Genomic DNA, 24,032 nt, shown 5'->3' on the forward strand with positions numbered 1-24,032 from the left:
CTTTATCAACAGATGGAGTTGCTGCATTCATTAGAATAACAGTGCAAAAGCAAAGCTCAGGCTCTGTAACTTGTCTGTAATCTTGAGTGGCTGCTTCCAGCTGTCTTCCCCGACCTCTGCTGGAGGGCCTGGAAGGCACAGCTGGAAGTGAACTGCTACCAGAAGTGCAACCTTCATCACTCCAGCCTCACCAGCAGCTGCAGAGGCTGGAAAACCTTTGCTGTACTTAAACTGCTGCAGCTGTTCTCCAAACCATCCAGCTTTTATTGCTTTGTGTTTCTTCTCCTTCCTCATTCCATTTGCCTCTTAGAACAACCTGTACAACACCAGACAACTGAGTTGTCCTTTACAGGGAAACTAACAGGTGCTCCTGATCATTTGTGCTGTGCGTTCCCAAAGCTGTGCTGGTTCTACAGGCACTCCCATTCCCCTCACTGCATTCAAAACTTGGGTATTTATGGCACCTCAGTAATCACTCAGATGTGCTGTTGTCTCTAATTTGTTACTGATACAACTACTTCAAGAACAGTTACCACACCAGGATCGAGTGAATGAGTGGTCAGTTATTCACTTCATGTGGAACACTGGGATTGTTCTGTCTTTTCATCAGTTCTCTGTCTCTGTGAGGACATTATCTTCTGATCCTGCAGTATCTTGCATTACTTTAAAAAATCCCTGTCCAAAACCTCTTACGTGAAGTCCTTTTGAGAATCAACTGAACCAATCTTGTCAGATGAGCATTGTCATCTGTTTCTGGCAGTGTTACTTTCCTTTCCATAGGGGTTTTCTAAATCTATTCAGCCAATCTAATCCAGATGCTTTGTAAGGGACAAATGTCCTGCCTTGTGTTCTTTTCTCTTGCCCGTAAAGAGGCATCAATTCAAACAGATAATGGAATGGTTACTCTATCCCTCTCTTTTCATTCTGCCTCCTTCCCTCCTCCTCAGTGCTTTAACACTGTAAAAGCATTCAGCTTTGCTGCCATTCTGCCTGAAGGCATTGTGGCACCACCAGCTGAAGCTCTCTAAACTGCTGAGTTGCCAGCTTTCTTTCACTCCCTTGAATGTACATGACCCATAGTCCCAAGAAACTCCTGCACTGGGAAAGATGCACTGACCTGTGTTCTGATTGCCTGTCAGCTGCTGGATCACATCATACAGACTTAGGCCAGTACTGCTTACTGAATTATTGAACCCAAACCTGCACTACAGCCAAGAATTTAAATAATAATAAAAAAAAGTTTAAAAAAATTGCAAAGTTCTTGATTAAGACTATCTCAAATAAAGCTGCAAAAACTTCTTGACTTGTCAAAAGAATATCAAATTATCTATCCAATGTAAAGCTTTCCTTGCAAGTATTTGTACAAAAGCTCTTCATTTTTTTTAAACACTTTGTCATATAACTGTAAATTTATATTCTCCAAGAGAAACAGGTAGGTTCTTGTTGTATGTGATATTCACCTATGGATTTTTGCCTGCTGCTGGATTCTTGCCACAGTATTTCAGATACTTAACCCTGTACTGGTATTGACCACTTATGAACTCAAACACTGTAGATCACAACCTTGTTGTGTCAGAAGGCAAACTTGGTTTTGCTGCTTTGGATAGGGGTGCCTATTTAGTGAAAATCTTCACCAAAAAAAGCACACTACCCTTTAGAAGAGAAATCTCCCCCCCTCCGTTTTTATTGGAATAAATTGATGAAGCAGTGGCATTTCAGATTTCACTTGTCTTTCAGTTTGCTTGTGTCATATCAGAACCAAAGATGATGAAAAGCGAAAAAGTGCATTTACATTCCTGCTTTACACTTTCAAGCTGGTATTTATAGTAATGTTAGAATTCCTCTGCAAAAACAGCTTGGGCCTCAATTTTCTTCACAGCTCGCACATGGGCTTTTCACTTAATGTCAGCTGCGAGGTTATTTTGCAAGTGGCAGCTATTCAAAACAAAATGCTTTGGGTTATTTAACATCCGATTGCTGCTATGACTCATTTCAGCAGCAGCAGAGTTCTTGGACACTGCTTCAGAAACTTGTCCCTGCTCTATTATGTTGTAAGAAGGCATATAGGTACAAGATGCTTTCTCAGGGAAGCAGTTGAGCTGGAACTGGGAAGCTGCCTTACCATGGATGATAACTGAATTAGGCATTAGCAGGAAGCAAAAAGTGAGGTCGTGGGGAGTTGTTAATGATCCACAGTCCCTCATTTCCTAAACTCTGATTCAACTCATGAGGAAGATGGATGGAGCGCCTTCTTCCCAGAGCTAAAAATGACCAGAGCGTGTGACAAAGTTAAGGGAAAATGTCGATTAAAGCATCACTCATGGCACAGCACAGTCACAGGACGTGGTTGGCTCCTCATGGACAGCTCCATGTAGCAAACGTTTAGCCAGCCTTATCTCTGCTCGCCGCTCCGTCCCGGAACGCCGAGGGCGCGGGGCAGCAGCTCGGTGCACAAACGCTGCTCTGCACTGCTCAGGGCTCTCACACCCCGCGGCTCAGCTCGGCGAAGGGCAGCGCTCGGGTCACTCTCACCCTGGCAGGACGGGATTGTTTCATCTGACAGCAACACACACAAAATAACGCGCGGCCCTTTCTCACACACGGTCCTTTTCCTTTCCCCGGTGCCGGTGGTGCCGCTCAGCACCGACCCAGCGCCGCAACCTTTCCCGTCCCGTCCTGGCGCGGCGCGGCCGCGGCCGCTTTAAGTGCGGCCGCCCGACCCTCCGCGCGCCTCTTCCCGCTGCGCTCATTGGCCGCCCGGGACGCCGCTCCCCGCCAGTTCCTGTTTCGGCCACCTTACCTTGTTGACGCCAGTCTCTGCCTCCCTGCCCTCTGATTGGTCCGCGCGGCCAATGTTTGTGGCTCCCATTGGTCCGCGCCCGCTCCGCCCCGCCCAGTTGAGGGCGAGCGACGCCCCCTCCGGCCCGGCGCTTGTTGATTGGCCGCGAGGGTTGGCCTCGCGCGCGGTGATTGGCTGCGGCGCGTGCAGCAGGGTGGGCTGCGCGGGCGGGCAGCGGCGCGGAGGCGGCGGCAGGGCTGGCGCGGAGTGTCCGCCCGCCGGAGGATGGTCCCGGCGCTGGGGCCGCCGCGCAGCGCGCCCGGCCCGACCGTGAGTGCCGGCCGCGGGACCGGGGGCGGGAGCGGCAGCGGGAGGAGAGGGACCCGGAGCGGCCGCGGCAGCGGGGCCGGGACGTCGCGCTGGGCCGGGGCCGCGCTCGCCCGGGATGCCGGTGGGGCCGGTGCCCCTTTGTCCGGTCCCGGTGTGCCCGGCCCGGCCCGGGCAGGGGCTGCGGGGCCGGGCCGGGCCAGGGCGCAGCTGCAGTGCGCGGGAAGCCCGTGGCGGTGCGGCCCCGGGCGGGCGCGGCGCGGTGGCGGTGCCCGGACTCTGCTGCCCGGAGTTGTGCGGCTGCGGGGGCCGCCCGGGCCAGGGTTGGGCTGGGGGGAAAGTCGGGGGAACAGTGGTGGGAGCTTGGAGAGCGGCGAGGGCTTGGGGAGCGGCGTGGTTCTATCGCTTTGCGGTCTGGGCGCTGCGAGACAATCGAGCGTGAGCCGCCGATCGGGGACATCGCTCGGGAGGCAGCGAGAGGCGGGCGCTGCGCCGCATCCCGGCACCTTCCCCGCATCCCGGCCCCTTCCCGCAGCCGGGCCCCTTCCCGCATCCCGGCACCTTCCCGCATCCCGGCTCCTTCCCGCAGCTGGGCCCCTTCCCTCAGCCAGGCTCCTTCCCGCAGCCCGGCACCTTCCCGGCGTGGTGCGGGACGCGGGTGCTCGTATCGAGTGCCACCCCCACGGGAGGGGGATCCCCATGGGTTCAGGGCATGGTGTGCTTCCAGGGACAGCTTTCTTGCTTAGAATTCGGTCACTCGTAGCTAACGTTTCTCGTGTAGTAAGCTTGGTCTCCGAAGGAAGGAAGTTTGATGGATGTGTCTGTCCATTCCTTCTCTGCCTGCTAATTTTAGCTCTCTGGCCGATTTCGGTCGAATTTGCCAGCAGCAGGGGTTTTAAAGAGTTGGAAGGCTTCAGTTTCGTGGGAATCAACATTGACAGGCACAGAAGTGTTTGTAACTTACAGGTACTGCTCGCATTAAGGGCAGGCCACCTAAAATGCCGCTCCCTGTGACAGCACAAATGAGCTGAGTCCATTGACATAGCTATAGTTAGGTACAGCTGTGGCACATGATGCCCCTTGTCCAGGGGAGTCTGTAGGGAAAAATTGGAAGTAAGGCAAAGACAAAGGGAGCAATGATGTGTTGAGTTTCTGCCCATAAGTACAAAAATCACAAAACTGTATTTTTGCTTTTCACATAATAGCTTGGACTTCTATTGGACTTCATCTAGACATGCAATTATTAAGCATTTCTAGCAGAGGTAATGATGGCACAGTTAAGCATCCAGAAATCAGGTGATGTAGCAGCTTGTTTTAGAGGCTTGATTTGAGCTTTACTTTTAATATACAAGTCGTTGGGACCATCTTATTTATATGACTGTGTTATGCAGCACTTCAACCAACTGCAGAGCCTTGCTCGTTGCTCACGAATTGTGTGTAGTAATCAGACAAATGGGAAGGAAGGAACTTCCTATGAGTAAATGCTTATTATTAGAAAGATTTAGAAACTTTAATTTTTGATTTTCAATTAGTGCCATAACAATAACTTATAGGTACATTTTGGGATGAAGTACATTTGACAACTGAAAACATGTTTGCCACTAAATGGGAAATAAGCTTAGAGAAATGCTCGTGTTGTGAGCATGATTTTTAAGGTGCTTGTATTCAAAATATCACATCAAGTATGTGAAACAGTGGAAGAACATTGCAAATTTTGAAGTGTTTGGAAATTACTTATTCCCTTAGAGACTTACTTATTCCCTTAGGTTGTGGATACATGGGAAGATTTTAACTGAGTAGATGAAAAATGGTGGTGGATCCTGGAGGAGTCTGGCAGCTGCAAAGAGATAATTAGGATGTACATTTTTGATAGTGGCTTAGCTGCTTTGATTGCTGGTGTTTGAAGCAGTGTTCTGAGGAGCTGGCCAGGGACACACTGAAGGGACTGTCACTGGAGTGGCCCTGTGACACACGCCTGGCCCACGCCTGCTGGGTGCATTGTGGACTCCTGCTAGTAGCTGAAGTTTACCTGTACTCTGAAATGCCAAAGACACCTTGGGAGCAAGAAGGCAAAGATTCTGTGAATGTGTTCTGCTGGCGCTGCTGGCTGAGCTACTCCAGCTGTTCTTCACCTCAGCTCTTCTTCGGTGAATGTGGGGGATGCTTCTGACTCTTTTCAGGCAGAGGAGTTACAGAGGAACTTTTTTGAGCATTGTTGGGTTGTTGATGGTTTCTCCCCATGTGCTGGAGTTGTAAGAACACTTCAGGCTTCCACATATTGAAGTATAATGAATTAGGCTGCAGAGAGATTCGGGATGGTGCATTCCAAGTATTTAAGCACACTTTTAATTTGCAAAGTGCCTTCATACAAAGTGTGTGACACTGTAACCAATCGTGTCCCACTTGGATCTGAGTTAATACAATGTATGAGTTGAAGCTGGATGCTGCAGAAGAAATAGACATGCAAGGAAGTCAAGGGCTGGGACATGCTGGATTTGACAAGAGCCATTCTGTGGTTTAATTTTTGTACAGTAGTGCTTTTTAAGGTCTTAAAAATAACTTTGTAAGTGACACCTGGCTGGGGGGAGGTATAAGAAACATAGCATTTGATGCAAAGGGTTTCCCAATGAATCATGGTTGGTTGTGTCACAAGAACTTGTGAAAAGTACCACAAAGTCTGTGCCACTTTAAAGGACAGTGGCACCTTTCAAAATAGGAAAACATGTTCCTGAGGGAGTTAATTTGATTAAAGGAATCACAAACACAACTGAGATGAAGAATTATAAAATGACTGGCAATACTGTGGATGCACAGTCCATTGGGCTGGAGGCAAGTACACTTCTTCAGAGCCCTGAGATTTATAACTGGAGTTGTTACAAAAAGATTAGGAACACTAAAGCTGTTAGATTGTATGCATGCACACATTTACACATCCATTTTCATTAAAAAACCTGGGTTGTATGCACAGCTTCACTGACATTTTCATCAGGGACATGGCTCAGTAGTGTTATTTAATTGAAAACTGTCTCATCTGGAACTCTGCACCGTGATATATATTCAATTTTAATAACTCAAGCACTGTTTGAGTTATTTCAGATTACAGTAAAACACGTAAAGGTCTCAACTCCTTGATTAGGAAATGTTGTGCAGTTTATGTAATGCTGACCTAACTTGCTGTTTAAAATGTAATTCCAGCTTTTATGGGTGGATATAATGTGTCCAAAGTGTACTTTGGTTTGCTACCTTACCAGTGTAGTGCTGTTGTCATGCTTAGAGTAAGCACAAAAGAGGTTCTGCTGTGTGCACAAGATTGACAAATTGTGTGTAAACTGGGTTTGTTTCCTGTATGAAAAGCCATGCTTTAGTCCTCCAAGGTGAATTAGTTCCTTTTGCAACCATGACTTACGATAGCAATCTCTTACATCAGCCATGCTGGGTGCCATTGTGGCTCAGATAAGAAGAAAGTACTAGGCTGCTAAAAATGTCTCGTGCTTCCTGGTAACCAGTGCCTTTCTCACTCAGTTCCCTGAACTTCTGTCAGGTTAACTGACCAGGGTGAACACCATGAATTGAAATCAGCTCCATCTGAAAGCACATCTCAGTCATGCTGGTATTCTGCTACCTGAATGGGTTCTTTGTGGTCCATCTCTAGTGAGGCTGGAATGATCCAAGTATGGAGCTATTAGCTTTTAGGTCTAAATCCAGGTTCCTCAGAACCTATGATCCATTTTCCAGCTTCTGGTATGGTGGGCAATGCCATGAAGAGATTATAGAAAACATTGTCCATTAGCCTGCTGACACAGTTAATAGAAGTGTAAGGGTTTTTTGGGGAGAGGAGAGCTTAAAGATTTGTTTATTCTCAAGTAACTGAAGTTCAAGGGAAAATAATACTGTCCATTGGGGGTGTCTGTCTGCATCTGTAGTCTGTAATGTGGTTCGCTTCAGGGACACTTAATTCATGCCAGCCTCCCACCTTTGAAGTTGGACTCTGCTTTGCTTTCATGCATCATTGAAGCTGTTAGCTAGAAATTGAACAGAGTTCTTGTACAAAGCTTCATGCTGCAGCTCTTCTTGCTCATCTACTCCAGGAGTAAAATGGAACTCCAAATCAGCAACATAATTTTTCCACTATTGGAGTATCCCTAATATTCAGAGATGTTTTAATTCGGGAATGTTTAAATTCTGTGCATCTATAGCTTAAATCCCTCAATCTTCCACATAAGCCTCTCACCTGCTGGAAATTCTGGGACTTCTTGTGTAATTGGAGAAGCTTAACTAGTTTTGGCATCATCTTGGGTCATAGTTTCACACATAGTTTCACAAAGCCAGCACTGTCACCATGCGAAGCAAATTTGTTGTTTCAGTGTACTTATTTGGGAGTGTGGGGTGTCTCTGTGATCCTTTTGCAAAGTCAGTTTTAAGTTGAAGTAGTGTTCTCATCTGGCCTCCTGGGTGAGGAGTGCCAGTGAACTAGGGGAGAGAGAGGCTGCATCTCTCAGCATTACTTTGAAGGAGTTGGGGTAGTAGGGGAAGATAATCACCACAAGTATTTTCCCATTATTGCTGGGAGAAATGGGCTGATAGGAATTTCATGCAGTTCAACAAGAGCAAAATCCTGCACTTGGGGAAGGACAAATCAGTCCACCAATATATGGTGGGATATATGTAGCTGGAAAGCACCTTGGCAGAAAAGGACCTGGTGGACACCAAGTTGAACCTGCCCCAACAAAGTGTCCTTGTGGCACAGGTAGTGAATGGGCTCCGTTTGATACAGGAGTGTCAGCAAGCTGAGGGAGGTGATCCTTCCACTGCACTTGGCACTGGTGAGGCCACACCTGGCATCTTGTGTTGAGTTTTAGGTTCCCCAGTACAAGAAAGACATGGATGTACCATGGAGAGTCCACTGAGAGGCCACAAGGACAATTAAGGTACAAGAGCATCTCTTGTCTTGGGAGGCCAAGGGAGCTGTGATTGTTCACTCTGGAGAAGAGAAGGCTGAGGGAGAATCCCACCTGTGAATTGTCTCAAGAGGCTTTACAGTCCATCTTACTCTGTGGTTTTTCTGTTTTATTCTGGGCAGGAATGGGAAGACCTTGTGTTTCCCAGCTTGGAAGTATTAAGTGTGTGAGCTATCCCTTGCTAAGGAATGCAATGGAGTTCTCCCACTCCTAGTTTCAATTTAAGGTACTTTTGCCAAGTCAGTCTTAGGTGGCAACAGGGAGGTGATTTCATACAGTTATAGAAGAAGAGGAGAGGTAAGGCATTTTCATTTTATGGAATGATTTTTTAATTAAGTAATACTTGCAGGATCATGGTGTCAGTCTGTCCCCTTTAGCCATTCCTTTCAGACCTGTGCAAAGTAGTAACTTGGAAATCTGGTTTTAGTTTCTTCTCCATTGTCAGTGCTAAATTTCTATTGTAGTCTTATTTGCTTTTCCTAGTGCTTTCAGAACTACTTATTCACCCTGGATAGTTCATGTACAGTAATTCTCCTAAGCTAAATAAGTAGTTCCTAAAGTGGTGGAATTAATGAATTCAGATTTTCTATGGATTTGCACCTAGTAGTTGCATTTTCTTGTGTCTAACATGCAATGATTTTTATTTTAAATTTCCTCTTTGAAAGTGTTATGAAAGTGTGCTTGCTTTCTCTGGTCATCTGGGCTCAGATAACTTTAGTTTGGAACTCTCTGTTAAATATAATTAAAATAATGTGCAGCTTTATCCCTGCCAATATTATTCAAAACTGTCAAACATCCAGATTGCAAGATGAGTCCTTTATTCCTGGAACTGAAGTAATTGCCCAGTACACCCACTTCATGGGTCCAAGAAAAAAACCTCTGAAAAGCAAAGGTGTGATTGCATTGAGGTTGTGAAGGAGAATGAGACTTCTGTCCACTGAAACCTCTTGTGAGTAGTCTGCCTATAAAATGTACATTTCAAAGTTGTGGAGATTTTGTTTGTTTTTTTTGGGTTTGGGGGCAGAGTATGTGTGTGCTTGTTTTTGAAAGCTCATTGAAGTGTAAGTAGTGAGCTTCTTTCAAAAGCTTATGCATTAAAACTAAAATTCTGGGTTTTGGTACCTTCTACCTTAGCCATTTTTGCCTTTGGCCCCATTAAGATTCATGGGGAAATCCCTTAACTCTGGAAGGGCAGTTTTTGTTGCAGAATCTCAGGATTGATCTCTCCTGCATGTTGTAGAGGAACTTTGTAGTGCAGGCCCATAGAATATTGCTTCCTATATCATGAAGCCTTGATGTGTTCTTAGTTTGTGTCAGATTTCTCAAACCCCAAGCCTATAAAATATTTAAGAACTTGACTGTATAATCCTTTGTACTGAATGACTCATATCTGAAAAGATGAATTAAAAAATTTGACACATAAACTCTCTGATGCCCTGAACATTTTGGTTCTAGGATATTTTGCACTGCTTGTTAGTCAGGGTCCTCAGGAGAGAGCAGCAAGGCAGTTTGGCTCATGTCAGAAAATGCCTTGATACCTCCTCGGGACCGTATGTGCTTTTATAAACAGACTCTGTGAGGATCCTTTGTAGTTGCAGAACAAAAAGAGCTCAGCTTAAAACCAAAGCAGTGAAGCAAAGAATACTGCTCTGGCTAAATCATTGTAGCCAAAATGAATGTTTTTGTGTTGTAATTCTAAATTGCCTGTCAGGCTCTGTGACGAGGTACAGCTCTTTGGATAGAGATTTCATTTGGAGACAAGGTCACATGAGAAGGCAGTATTGGACTGGCTCTGACAGGAACAGGTTGCCCAGGGAAGCTGCAGATGCCCTATCCCAGGAAGTGTTCAAGGCCAGCCTGGATGAGGTTCTCAGCAACCTGCTCTGGTGGGAGGTGTCCCTGCCCATAGCCGGGGGGTTGGAATGAGACAATTTTTGAGGTTCCGTGAGAGACAACTGCTCACTTTGAAAATATAAAGAGGTTTATTAAACCTTAACAAAAATACAACAAAAGGACTACATAAGGAAAAAGCTGCAGTGATGGAAACTGCCCCTCATGCATACCACATGGCTGGTTCATCTTCAAGATGGATGCTCAGTCTTTTATACCCCTGGGGGTTGCATCAGGCAGCCCTGGCCCCTCCCAGAGTCTCAGTCAGCTCTTCTTTGCCATTTATTGGTGGAGACTGCTTTCTTGTAACTTGATTGGAGGTCAGGTGTTGCCATGCTGCACCCCCTAAGCAACCCCCTAAGCTTTTCCATTCCTAACTGCCCCAGGTAAGGGGCACCTGTGCACGCCTCCTTTGTACCTGTCCTAGACAGCCCCGGCTGTCTGATGGTCACAATACAGGGGGAAAAGGGAACTGTGGGGAGAACAGAGGACATCTAAACTATAATAACATAACTATACACCACTAAAGCTTTTCTTAATATTCACACAATAGTTATCTTTTAATTGCAAGAGCCAATCATCTCATTATCCATCTATAACAGTTCCTTCCAACCCGAACCATTTTGTGATTCTATGACTTACAGCCTCTACATTTTTCCAGTCAAGTCTGGAAAAGTCTTTGATGTTTCAAGTACAATTTTCATATATGGATGGATTCCTAAGTTATAAATAACCACCTTGGATAACCAGTATTTGGAGACCATGATGACTTGTATGTTTCAGCTTTTTTCAGGAAAAGAATTCTTTGTTCTTTAGGCAGCATGCTGCTGCAAGGTGGGGCTCACCAGCAGCTGCCCTTGCACAGGAGCGAGTGGGAGAGCACTCTCAGCCTCAGCCTGATGCAGGCAATCCTTGCCATCTGATCCAGGTAACCTCACCCTAACCCACACAGAGGTGATGACCTCTGTTAGGAGGAACTTGCCTGCAATTAATTCACTTTGTATCCACCTAGCTGTCACTATCAAAACACACTTGTGGCTCCTTTGTCAAGCACAGCATAATTAGATGTCTGTCTTCTCTTTGAAAGTAGCTCGGTTTTGAGGTGTACCACGGCTCATTGGAAGCCAGGGAGATGAGCGCTGTCTTGCAACATAGAGACATTTCTCACACTTTCTTACTTCCTTAGTGAAATTAGTATGTGGTAACTTGTGAATTTCAGCACAATACATGGGATCAGGAGGATTTCCCTGGTCATTCCTTGATTTCCTAAAGAAAAGAGTGATGTTCCCCTTATTTTGATCTAAAGTAGCTGAAGGCTTTAGGTGAGAGCTCTGGTCTTTGTGATTGTGGCTTGTGCACTGGTTCCATGATTCCAGCTCTTCAGCTCCCAAATTCCTGCTTCCCTATAACAATTGCTCCAGACCACAGGAGATGGTTCCTGTAGGCATCTTCCTTTACTTGCACCGTGGCCACCTCAGTTTGTTTGCAGTACCAAGATCATCTGCACAATGTGAGAGTGGCAGCAGCTCTCATCTGGGTGCAAAATGTGCAGAGATACTTCTCCTTAAATATTTTCCAGACCATAAACAGTGAGTGAGATACTTTGTTCTGGGCACATGAGCTCTATCTCTGCCCCTCCTCTAAGGTTTAAAAAGAATTGATGTTTTACTTATGATGACTTGGGAGGGAACAACAGTAGACGAAGAAGAAGAAATATGAGAGGTGGATCTTCAGGTGATTAGATCAGGAAGTTTCTTTTTTAGTTTTGTTTTCTTCTTATGAAGTTTTCTTAAGCACATCTGGTCAGGATTTCTCAGAATGACCCTACATTTATGTTGTCCTAAAACTGCTTGTTTCTGAATAGCCAGTGCAATTGCCACTGATATTTTGAAAGTTACAAATGAAAGCAAAACCAATGTAGGTATGAGGGAATATCACTTGAGTAATTACCCTTTCCCTTTCTCCAATGCTATTACAAAAAAAAAAAAAAACCCTAAACATTTTCTTTCTAGTTCTCTTGCATGTTCTTATATAAGAGTCTTACTAAAACTTTATTGCTTTAAGTCAGCAGGAGGAAAAATACTAATGTATTTGAGTTTAGATAATACAAACAAAAGAGGCAGAATAAAAATATCTAAAAGCAGTGAAGTTTTCTTTCTATGTATTATTTGCAAGCACCTTAAAAAAAAAAAAGTTGCCCCATGTAACAAGTTTGAGCTTATTTGCTTTAGTTTTCTTTTCTTAGCTTTTGCAGAAGCTCTGGGAACAGTTTGGTTGGCCTGGGAAGCTCTCAGCTGGTTTGCATCAGGAATATCTTCCTCAGCACAAGGTGGCAGTGCCCACTGAGCTGGTCAGCCAGCACACCCATGCTGCAGAGCTGGCCACAGCCCCAGCTGTGCCCAGTGCCTCACCTGACCTCACTCCTCCTCCTCGCTCACTCCCGGGTTTTTGTAAACATCTGGGAACTGCATCTCTTTGAGGGGTTGCAGTTAAATCAGTCAGTGGGCCCAGCTGTTGTGAGGGAGTGCATTAAGGGTCACAGTAATGGGGAAATGCTGATTTCTTCTCAAACCAAACTGGTAGGTATTTTTCCTCCTGTCAGGAGAAATAGCCTTTTTAATTTTCCTGTATGATAATCTTACCAGGTTGCTTTGATAGGCCACAATAGTTAATACACACAGGTAACAATCACAAAGGTCAGCTTTGAGTTATGTTTCCTGCAGTCATTTTATTAGGTAAATACAAAATTAGAATAGATCCATTCCAAGGGGGAATAAAGAAAGGGCAGTAAATTTTGTCTTTTGATCTCAAGGGCACCTTGCTTGTCATTAAAAGTTTGGACTAAGTCCTGATTAAAGCTAGCCTTGTTCTAAAACATGCATGGAAGACTGGAGAAGTGAGCTCCAGCAGTTGCTTGGATGAAGAAGACACTGTGTCAGGAAAAAAGCATTTGAGTAGCTCTTGTCTATGCCTTGGAATTGACCTTAGCTTTACATTAAGAGGTGTACATTACATTACATTACATTGCATTACATTACTAACTACACGAGGTATACAAAACCAGTAAGAACTGTAAGACTGAAGCAGTGCCACAGCATGAGCTTGCTGAAGGAGATTCAGAGGAAGAAAGGTTTGGACTGCTGGTAGGTTTGCAGAATATGTGAAGTTGCATATAAAAATTATTCTTTCTGCCTGATGCAGAAGAAGAATGGCTATACTAATTTGAGGGAGATTGTTTTGTACAGCCAAAGATAACAGATTGGAATAATTATTTTCTTTTTAAAAATTAATATTGAGTTTGGAAACAATTCCTAAATAAGGAATGAAAAAATAATGCAAAAAAAAAATCTAATAACTTTTTCTTGTATTTGCTGAGTGCATGTTTTGAAGAAGAGATTTCATAAAATTTGCTAAATCCTACCTGGAAAGATGGGTGGTATACAAGAAGATGTTTAAATAAATTGGTTTTCAAGTTTTATACTCTATGTTTCAGAACTGTAGAAGAAATTAAATTATGTTAAATTTAAATCTTCAGAACACAAAGCATCCTTTAATTTCTGAGGATGACATTGCATTTAAATTAAAATCAATATTTTAGGTTGATGTTGTGAAAGCTGTTAGCTACATAAAGCTTAAGAGAAGCTTGGTACTAAATAAATAAAAACGATGAGTTACTGCTTCTTCATCTGTTTTAAGAATTTGGATTTTGCTACATTTTCTCTGCAGATGACATTCAGCTGAGTTAAGTGAGCATATTGAGCATATTTCATGAGTGAACTTAAAATACATTTGTCTCTGAGCTTCTGAGGCAAGTACATGTCTTCTGCTTTAGAGAATCCATGAAGGGATCCTGATGAAGAAGCAATACTTGATGTGGAATAAGTAAAGGAAAACCCACTGTCAAAGCTCTGGTCATACAACAGCTGAGGGGAGAAACTGAGACCATGTAAACATTCATCAGCCCTCAGAAATCTCCACCTAGGCACTATTTTTAATTTCTTTTTAATTGACAAAGCCCATATTTTCAGCAGCCCTTAAGAAAACCTCCTCCCTGGTATTGCCAGCTTCAGCTGTTCTGTGGAATATCAAATAAAATGCAAAGGTTTCTGTTCTTACAGAATAAGAATGGGAAAAACCAGCTTCAGTTCACTGTATTTCTCATGGTACAATCTATCAGTAGAAAGCCCAGAGTTTTATACAAGTGTTTTTTAACAAATTTAACCACCTCTTTTCAGTGGAGCTCACAATAAACTAATTGGTTCATTGGATAATGTGTACAGCCTTGCTTTTTGCTGTCACGACCATGAAAGTGGGAGTATTGGTTGAGTGGTGAACTGAAAAACTTCACCTGAAGTAAATCCACAGTAAAGTGAAATTAGGGTAACAGTCATGGCATTCCTGTGCCATGTCTTCTATATGAAATGGGCTGCAGATCCCAGTGGAAATGAAACATATAAAATATAGACTTTAAGTTTACATTTGTGAGGCTTATACACTCAGTGTGGCAGCAAATGGCTTGAAATATGCAGGGAACAGCATCATTTGGAAGAAGTTTACTGATACCATTTAAAAAAAGGGCAGAGGAGAAAGAAAGAAGTGGGGTCTTTGACATATAATAAAGATTTTCTGTTCTTTTTCAGGATCAAAAAATTGTTAGAAACTGTATTAATAAATAACAGCACAAATTTTCACTAAGGCCTTGTCTATCTATCTTCCAGAATGCTACATACAATGAATTGCTGAATCATTTTGGCATCTGCTCAGCATGAAGAAATAAGGCAATTGGAATATTGTGTGTATCATGACTTTAGGAGATAGGGGTGGCTGCTGTTAAGAAAAAGAACTTTGCTGAGTAGACACAGAAGAAGCCAAAATATAGGAGTAAGGAGATCTCATGTCAGGGGGGAGAAAGGGGTGCTGTGACTTAGGGCAGGGGGAGGGTGGGGTTGTGAGCCTGTTCTGGACTGTGCAGCTGGGGTCAGAGCAACCATGTCTGTTCTGGGAAAAGGTGTTTGTGGCTGGGTGCTCCTTTACTCCCTTACCTTCACACAGCTGTGCTTCATCTGTAGCCCTGCGTGGTGGCTGGGCATCTACATCCACATTGATGCTTTCTGTGTTGAATACACTGCAATACAGAAATAGTCCTTTGGTTCTCAAGCTGTATACATTTGCACATTAAAAAAAAATACCGTTGCTTGGTGAATACATTAGTCTTTCAAAAATGCTAAGTCCACCAAAACTAAGGCCTCTTTTATCTGTTTGCTCTGATTTCCAGTATATTTGCAATGGTTTCATAATGCCCAACAACAGACACATCAGCTCTGTCTTTATAGGTGGTGCAGAAATCAAGAAACAGGGTATGTGACTGCCACATGATACAATCCAGCATCAGCCTTTTCCTGAGCATGTTTGAGAGCTTTGCTTTACTAGAGCTGTGTCCATGTGCTCACATCCTCACTAAACAGAAACAGTACTGGACACAGTAAATTAAATTTCCCCTTTGCCCCTTGAGTAATTATTTCACCTGCTGCACAAGGTGCTGCAGTGATGGATACATGAGTGTAGTGTCACCAGGCAGCTGCTCTGCTTCTCCTGTCTCTGCTGGGAGCCTTAATGGATACAGGCTCTGCTGGGCTGCTTTGGCACACTGGAGCTGCTGAAAGGAGGTGGGCTGGCCCCAGTCACTCCCTGTATGCCTGAACATCTCTGGTTGCTAACAGCATCCAAGATGGCTGGGCTCCAACTGGGTTTTGGTTTTTTATTATAATCAAAATCACTCACCTGCTAAGGTCTCCCAGTTAACCCTTTCCTCATCAGTGAATGCAGGTAGAATCAGTAAGTACTACTGACCATCACCAGCTGTACCCAGGAGGGATAAGTTAGAGATGCCTTGGTGGGAAACTGGCTTTCCTGGCTTTCAGAGTTGTGAGTGTTTACTGACTTGGACAACCTGGCATAACATCTGGATTACTCTTACTACATATAAACTCAAATAAATTTGTAAGTAAAGTAAGCTAATTGGATTTAAAGGAGAAGAAATCTTGGTTTTGAGATGAGGTAACACAATTTATAAGAGTGTGCTGAAGTTGCACCACTGCTTTCTCCCACAACAAAAGACTGTTAACTCTGTCAGGTGTTTTCATAATTTATGGAGGGGATGGTCAGGTGAGCACGGAGAAAGCAAAGTCCATGGAGGGATATAAATAGAAAGTGATGTATTCCCATTGCTGGGCTGGAGAGGTCTGTGGTGGCTGTGTTTAGGTCAGCTGTGTGTAACACCCAGTGAGGCAATGAAATGCTGTAACTCATCTCAGAGAGGATTGTGTCCAGTTTTGTGATGGTGTGAACACTGTCGTGTAGGTGGAGTTGAATTATGTTCCTGAAATCTTCAGGCACTTTGAGTTCCCTGAGTTGGATCTATTAATAGGTTGTTTCCTGTTTGCTTTATTTTATGGTTTGCCAACATTTCCCAAGTCTTCCCTGGAACAGAGAAAGAAAGTACTTCAAGATTAGACTGGTAACCAGCATCAGCCCTAATGTTTATCCTCCTCTAATCTTTACTGAATGCACAACTTTCAATTAACTTTTAGAGTGTAAAGGCTGAAAAGCAATATCTGAATTCAGTTCTGGTACAATACAGATGATTTCTGTTAGTTTGACACACACAGGTGTGTGCACAGAACACTTTGTGAAGTGTATGCTTCGATGCTTTGGGAGTTCCATAGGTGTCTGGCTTTCTGGTTTGCAAGGATATTATTTTGGGGGTTTGTTTTTGATGTCAGTGCCAGTAGTGGTAGGCTCAGTTTACATTAAGAATTGCTTGGTGCTTAAAGTTATATTAAAAACCACCTCCACTTCCTTGCAGTTCAAACAGACAAAAAATACCCTAAAGACATGAAGGCTGTTAAAAGAAGCCAGTGAGCTTTTCAGGAGGAGCCAGAGAAAGGGGAAGCCACAAGGAGTTTGAGGGCCCATGGGAAGAGTTGCAATAACAGGTTGGTTGGTGAGAGAGTGAAAGGAGCTGTGAAAGTGAATACAGAGCTCAGACACATCAAAAACAAGATCTATTTTTTCCTGTTGTCATCTACAGTATACTTACGTTACTTGCTCTCTAAAATTCATTTCTCTGGTAGATATGTGTTCAACCATCATGAACTTAATCTCATCTTTTGTGTATTTTTTAAATGTTTTTGTTTGTCTAAATACAGGCTACCAGTAATCTGTTCAAGATGAGGACAAGTTAGATGCAATTCATTAGGCTGTTATACATAACTTTAACTAATAACTTTAATTTTAGCTGAATTTTACATATCTGAGAGCTTAGGGGTGTCATTTTTGGTTGTTTTAAGGTGTACAGTAATTTAATAGCAAGTAAGTTTTGTAATCTGCTACATTAAGAGCACTCTAAATTTGTAGTTAATGAAATGTCCTCATTGTAGTTTGTTTTTTGCTTAGCATTCATACCTTGTTTTGAACTGGGAATTGAATGCATATTCAGTGAGGAAGGGCTGAGAAGAGAGTTCAGCTATTCCTCCTCCCATTTGAAAAGCAGTCATATTCTTTACTATCCTTGTTTCTGAAAGTGATTGGGATTATAATAGTTTTTATATTTAAAATAATTGAGGAAATGGAAATGAGTTCATCACAGACAGCTTTTGCAAAACATCTCGATAGGTAAAGTGCTTAATTTTTAATGTCACAAAATCAGCTGCTCTGAGTCAAGGGCATGGACTTGTGCCTACACTGTAATAGGGCCCCGTCCTTGTGGTCCTTGCAAAGCCATGTAAATGTCATGGGCTAAGGATTCAGAAAAGTGCAGGAGTTGTTAATTCCTTCCATGATGTTTCCTCAGGCTCTCTTCTCCGAAACCATGCCAGAGATGACAGAGAATGAGACACCTACTAAGAAGCAGCATCGGTGAGTTCCTGTGGGAAAGGGACTATTTCCTAGGTCTGTAGGACCATGGCAGTCATGTTGCAGTTACCAAGTTTCTAGCTAAAAGTTTGGTAATAAGGGTATGGACAGGAAGTTCTGTGTGTTCTTCAGGTTGATCCAAAAGTTTCTCTCTTGCCCTGTCTATGCCAAACTATTTGTTAAAGATATATCTACCTGGGTCACTTAGGCAAAAGAGATTCTTTAATTATTTCACTGACTATTCTGATGTGTGTAAAACTGTGTTGCTGCCTCGGTTAGAGCACAGTCTGTATTTTTGTGGAGGCTCCTTGTAGATATGGGGGAATAACTCTACTATTTTGACAGGGTCATTTAGATCTCTTCCTCAACTCCCAGTGGAATCTGGATCTTGCATCTTAAATCTCTGCAGGAGCACAAACTATGCCTTGAGGTTGTACAGCAACACTATGACCAAAATTTGTAACAGTCACTCAGCACTCATTAGAACTTTTCCAGGGTTTTGTTCCTTTGTATTAACATGGCTCATCTAATACCTGATTGGTAAGGGGGTTCTTCACTCCTTAGTTAAATGCAGCATTCATCTTACACTAGTTAACCATGTAGGATATGATTTATGATCAGGAAAAGCTCAGAGAGAACACTGATTTATCCTACAGAAGGTCTTTCAGTCTTAGCAGATTTCGCGACTCTTTCTGACCTGACGGACAGAGTATTTTGTGTTCTGTAATGGTAATGTCAACCAAAGGACAACTGGGTCTGTCCAGTCCTTATGTTCTTGTGCATATTTAGTATTAATGATCATCTTTAAGCTTTATTTCTTAGCAGATGTCTCTGAGTCTGACCTGTATCAGTAACATTACAGTCTCATAGTCCTTGTCTAAGTTACTGTAGGTGCACGCTGTCTTTAGTGAGTTACCAGAAACCAGAATCAACTCAAAACACAAAGCATAGATATACTGTGCCTCATGGTAATCACACATAACTTCCACATGTATCATGCAGTCTTACCTCAGATTCCTTGTCACATCTGGACTGTTCTGTAACAGTCAAAAACCACAGCAGAAGATGCTACTCTGCTTTGAGCCTACCCTAGGAGACACCTAGACTGAAAGTGTGCTGCAGGACAGAAGCTTTTTGAAATTGTTTTTTTCTGGAATTTTCCTTTTTCAAGAAAGCTTTGCTTTACTGTACTTCCTGGAAGTATTTGTCTTAGTGCATGTGTGTAGTACATCTTATTTATATATGTAGACTTTGAAGATTTGAAATATATATATATTTGAATTTTATTGACTGCCAGTAAAGTAATTTGGGGCATTGCTCAATGATTGTTGCCATCAGTCCAGTAATCCCAGGTGAAGGTATGAAACCAAAAACAACCCCCATATGCTGAAATCACACTTATTCAGAATTTTGAGACATTAAAGAACAGCAGCTGCAGAGGAACAGTATTTTTGGTTTCTCTCACAAAGGAAGCCTCTTTGACACCAGAAGTTATGATGTTTGAAGGCAATGTGGCTGGAAAATCAACTTGCATGGTAAAATTTTCTCCTATTTCAGTGATCCAGTAAATGTAAAAGCAGCATTTCAGACAAATACTTAACTGTCTTGTTCCTCAGAAACAAAACTATTTTTTAAAAATCTTTGGCCTTTTTGAACACTGCATAGTGTAACAGGAACATAAAAACCCAGCTCTCCACTATAAATATGTACCAATAATCAAGTGGAAAATTGCACTGTGACTTGTTGTATTGCAATTGATTTAAGACTGAACATGAACAAATTTTTGTTAGAAACCGTCTAATACCAATGTGTAAGAACATTTGATTGTGACTTCTGCTGTTCTAATTCATTGAGTGGACTATAATATTTAGTATTTTTAGCTGTAATAGAAATAATAAAATAAATATTTGTTTGTATGCAGATCTTTAACCTTGAGTTTCACATGAGTCTTTTCCCTTTATGTTTCACAGAAAGAAAAACCGGGAGACACATAATGCAGGTGGGAACATCATGCTTTGCTGTTTGGTCTGGAAATAAGCACAGACACTTTGGATTAGTAAAACATACTTTACATGGAGAAGGTTCCCCCAGAGGAGTTTAGTACACTGAAAAAGCCTCACCCTACCAAACACCTTTCTGTGTTCTTGCATAAAATAACTTTGCAGATTGTTTCTGGTGTGCTGGTTTCCACAGTACAAAGTTAAAGTATGAAGGAGCACCTGCCTTTCCAAGGCTGGTAAATTAAGAAGTAAACAATTTCAGCTGTGTTCAATTCCAAAGGAAAACAACTGCACAGGCATTCACATGCAACCAATATCCACCTCTGTCAAAACAGAGACAGGTGTCCTACCTGAGAGCTTTAGAGGCTCCCTGGATTAGAAGTATTCCTCTAACCTATTCCTAAGGCACCCACTTGGATGTTGACACCCCAGAAATTCTGTGCACATGTTGGCTGTACGTTGCAGGAGTCACATCCCTTGGGCAGCACCCAGTCAGTTCTAGTGCCAATGGCCTCTTCTAAAAGTAGGAGCAGAAAGATGGACTGGGGAGGAGTCTGGCAGGCTTTGGGCTGGGTATCCAAAGAAATTGATTGCAGTTTTTCTTTACCTGAACAGCAGCATCATGTGATCTTCACAAACTCAGCTGGAAAAAGCACTGAGCAGTTTCCATGTGAACCTGTGCAGTGCTGTGCTTGTTGAGTGTGCTCAGGGTGTGGCCAGTTTCTTAAGAATTAAGAAGAATCAGGGAACAGTCTTATCAAGTTTACTTCTAAGATGGTTGGCCTCATTGGAATTCCTAGTTCCTGTTTCACTTTAGCTTTCCAAAATCTTTATCACCTGGGCTGAACTCTGCAGTATGTGAGCTCTGCAGCTCCTTCCAAACCTATACTTTCTTAGTCATTAATATATGGAAAAGCTGAGGAGAGTGTTGCAAATATTACAAAAACAAAAGAGTAGCACCTCACAAACACTTGATATCTGTATGTATTACTAAGATAGATAAAGATTAAATCCCAAGTGTCCTGAGTTTTAATTTTTACAGAGGTGCTCTGATTTATATGGTAAATCTCTTGCATAAGAAACTTTGTCTTGCTGTGTTTCGTGTATTTAGGCCTGTCTCTGTCAATGCCAGCAATCTCTCCTGAAATACAAAAAAAAAATTGTTTGAGAAAGATAAACTGAAGTGACAGGCTACTGAAATAAGACTATTTAAATTAAATTAATTAGTCTTTTGCAACTGAGCAAAATGAAATACACTCACCTGAAGGTCATAGTTTGTTTCTGTGTGCCACCAAAAGCAGAGCAACTGCACAAACCAAAAGGTTCATTCAGCATCATGAACAACACAGTGGTTTGAGTCCTGACAAATCCATGAGAGAACTTTTTCTTTTTTTTTTTAAAAAAGACATCTAATAGTTTTAAGTTTGCATAGAACATGAAAATATTTCAGTAGAAAAAAATAGCTACATGAAAGTTAACTATATTTGAAAGTGGCTGACTGTGATGAATGGAAAACAGAGATACTGTCTGTAAAAACCACTCCTAGACTTAGCGTGTAGACCCTTTCTGCCAATATTCAGACCCATTGAAGAGGTAAATGGTATCACTAGAAGATTATAAATGAAGCATTTTCTGACCAACCTTCTCCAACACAGGTAATTCATTGGAACTACTCTCCATTCAGTATTTTCTTTACTCCCAGCCAATTAGACCTTACAGAACAGTTAAACTTTTGGACATAGAAAAGAGTATCCGATAGTCCATGTACCTGGAACTTCAGCTCTGTTCAGTGTTGGCTGGCTACTCTGTTAATATAAATTTAAAATTTAGCCTGAAGAGTGGTAAAATCTACATTATTTGTCTTTTCGTGCTAAATTTGACATTAGAATTTAAGAGGCATGGGTTTGCTTCCCAAATCTGAAACTGATTCTTTCCATAATCTTTGTTCATTTGCTTTCTGTATGCGTAAATTTAATAAATTTCAGATTTAATCTGCCTTATGAAGAGAGTGTCATAAAAGTGTGTTAGAGCGCAGTTTCAAAACCTGAATTTTGAGTTGTAGGAACTTTACTTTTTCACGAAGGGGTCCAAAATCTCCCCACTTTTTAAAGGCTATTTAAGTTATGGCTCTTTGATTCTAGTGAGTATTAATTTGATAACTTTGAGGTTTAATTTAGAAGAACATTTTTCCTCACTCAAGGAAGAATATTACACAGGTTCCAATGTATAATGAAATGATGTATTTCTGAGCCCTTACATTATCCTAGTTGTGCTGCCTTGCCCAACCAGATGACACAGTACATATTGTTTTTGCTTAGTGGAGAGACATCGAAAGAAGAAGATCAATGCTGGGATAAACAGAATTGGAGAACTCATTCCCTGCTCTCCAGCACTTAAGCAGGTGAGTGTCCATCCAGAGGTGCATACAAGTTTCCTGTCAGATGTCCAAATGTTTCTTTGTCTGTAGAGGTCTAAATACCTATTTTAGTATTTGTATTAGCAAGAAGGCAAACTGTCTGAATTAATATACTCAAAAATATTACTAGTTATTAGTATTTTAAAAACTACTTGTAATAGAAGTCCTACTTGGAAGTGCAGGGTCACATGAATGTAGTTACACAGATTTTGAGCATTTTTTTCTGAAAGTGTTGCATATGACTACTTATTTTTTTCATCCTTCATATAATGGCTTGAAAGCAATTCAGAAACTGAAATTATAATAATAGTCATTTAAGACACTCTCCTTGCAAAAGATGAAGCAAGACAAATGCTTTGAGGTTGGTGCACAGAAGCAGCTTTTTCAAGATAGAGGAATCCCTAGCAGAGACTGTTCCTGCTGAAAAGTAGAAGAAATTAAGAAGTGAACAAAGGTTTTGCAGACAGAATAAGCATAGCTTCATAAAAAGATGATTGTGGATGGGTCATTTTCTCTTCCCATATTCCCTAGTATACTACTTTCAAAATTATGCATATATCTCCCTGGATAGTTGTTCCATGTTTCTTGCCTTTCTAATAAAATATTTACAAGGCAGTATCCTGGAAATCTTATGTGATGTGTGTATTTATTAGTGAACTTGAATTTTAGGCTGATCAGTGAGAAAGGATGCTGGCTGTTCAGGATCTGTGGCCTTAGTATCTACCTCTGGGCATCAGAAGGTGTCAGCTCCAGCATTGAAAATATTGTTCTATAAAATCTCAAGGCATTTTAGGGTCAGCATCACTCACAAAAGCCTGTAGTTTCATCTTACAAAAGCAACCAAACCAAAAAACAACCTCCAAAAAAACCAACCCAAACCAGAAGGAAACAAACTCTACCCAGTGATATTCAGACCTTATTTTTAAAGTAAAAACCTCTTGGAGTAAGTGCAGCCTCATCACAAATGGATTTACAAGTTCTAGACCTTTCTCCTAATTTTATATGTGTGTTTTCTTTTACAGAGCAAGAACATGATCCTGGATCAGGCCTTTAAGTACATAACAGAAATGAAAAGACAGAATGATGAACTTCTGTTAAATGGAGGGAACAATGAGCAGGGTAAGTACAGGTGCTGCTGGGGGCTCTAGAATTCCTGTCCCTCACTTCTGCCGTGTCTGTACTGACTAACAGCAAAGCCTGGAACCACACATGGGAATCCCAAGAAATTATGCACATACAGGAAAAATACAGCTGCTTAGAATATCCTGAAACAAAAAGCTGACAGAATGCCCAAGTGAGTATTCTGGCTCATAGCTATCAGACAATGAAGCAATTGCATTGTGAGTAAAGTAATTACAGCGCTTATAGGTGATGTGCCATCATCTGGTAAATTCTGCCCCAGTTTATTCTACTGGAGTGACCAGAATGATTTCTGACAAACTTCAGTTAGATTTTTTTTTTATTGAAAAGATGAAGTTTTCTTCATTCATGAAGCTTTTTTTTAAATTTGAAAAGCTGTAAAAGTTATAAGAGCTCATTTTATAAAAATATAATGCATCATATAAAATTTACTTGAATAGATGTGTAAAAGTACAGTGATGGAGGTGTGACTGAAATAATCTCAGGGCTGATGTTGTGGTTTGTGATTTTTATTTCTGCTTTATTGTGATTTTCCCAGTTTGGTGAGCTATCTCCCAAGTGCATTGCCAGCTTTTGTGGCTTTACATGAGTGCTCTGTATTTCATTTT

General features: G+C 42.0%; 1 protein-coding gene across 2 annotated transcripts in view; it reads left to right on the forward strand.

Moving 5' to 3' along the window:
* The first annotated feature begins 2,997 nt into the window (after positions 1-2,997).
* USF3 (upstream transcription factor family member 3) overlaps positions 2,998-24,032 on the forward strand; it is a 35,244-nt gene continuing 14,209 nt past the window's right edge. Inside the window, exons 1-5 of one of the 2 annotated variants that reach the window (XM_071433241.1) lie at positions 2,998-3,109; positions 17,807-17,871; positions 19,839-19,867; positions 22,187-22,269; positions 23,307-23,403. In XM_071433241.1, coding sequence (XP_071289342.1) covers positions 3,065-3,109; positions 17,807-17,871; positions 19,839-19,867; positions 22,187-22,269; positions 23,307-23,403 — 319 coding nt within the window. In that variant the 5' untranslated portion in view covers positions 2,998-3,064. Of the gene's footprint in view, positions 3,110-15,706; positions 16,950-17,806; positions 17,872-19,838; positions 19,868-22,186; positions 22,270-23,306; positions 23,404-24,032 lie in introns of those variants that run through there. The other variant, XM_071433242.1, reaches the window with a different exon arrangement.

The sequence above is a fragment of the Agelaius tricolor genome, unplaced genomic scaffold (genome assembly GCF_023055355.1).
Source record: "Agelaius tricolor isolate 1412-34295 unplaced genomic scaffold, bAgeTri1.0.p SCAF_9, whole genome shotgun sequence".
NCBI classification, from domain to species: Eukaryota; Metazoa; Chordata; class Aves; order Passeriformes; family Icteridae; genus Agelaius; species Agelaius tricolor.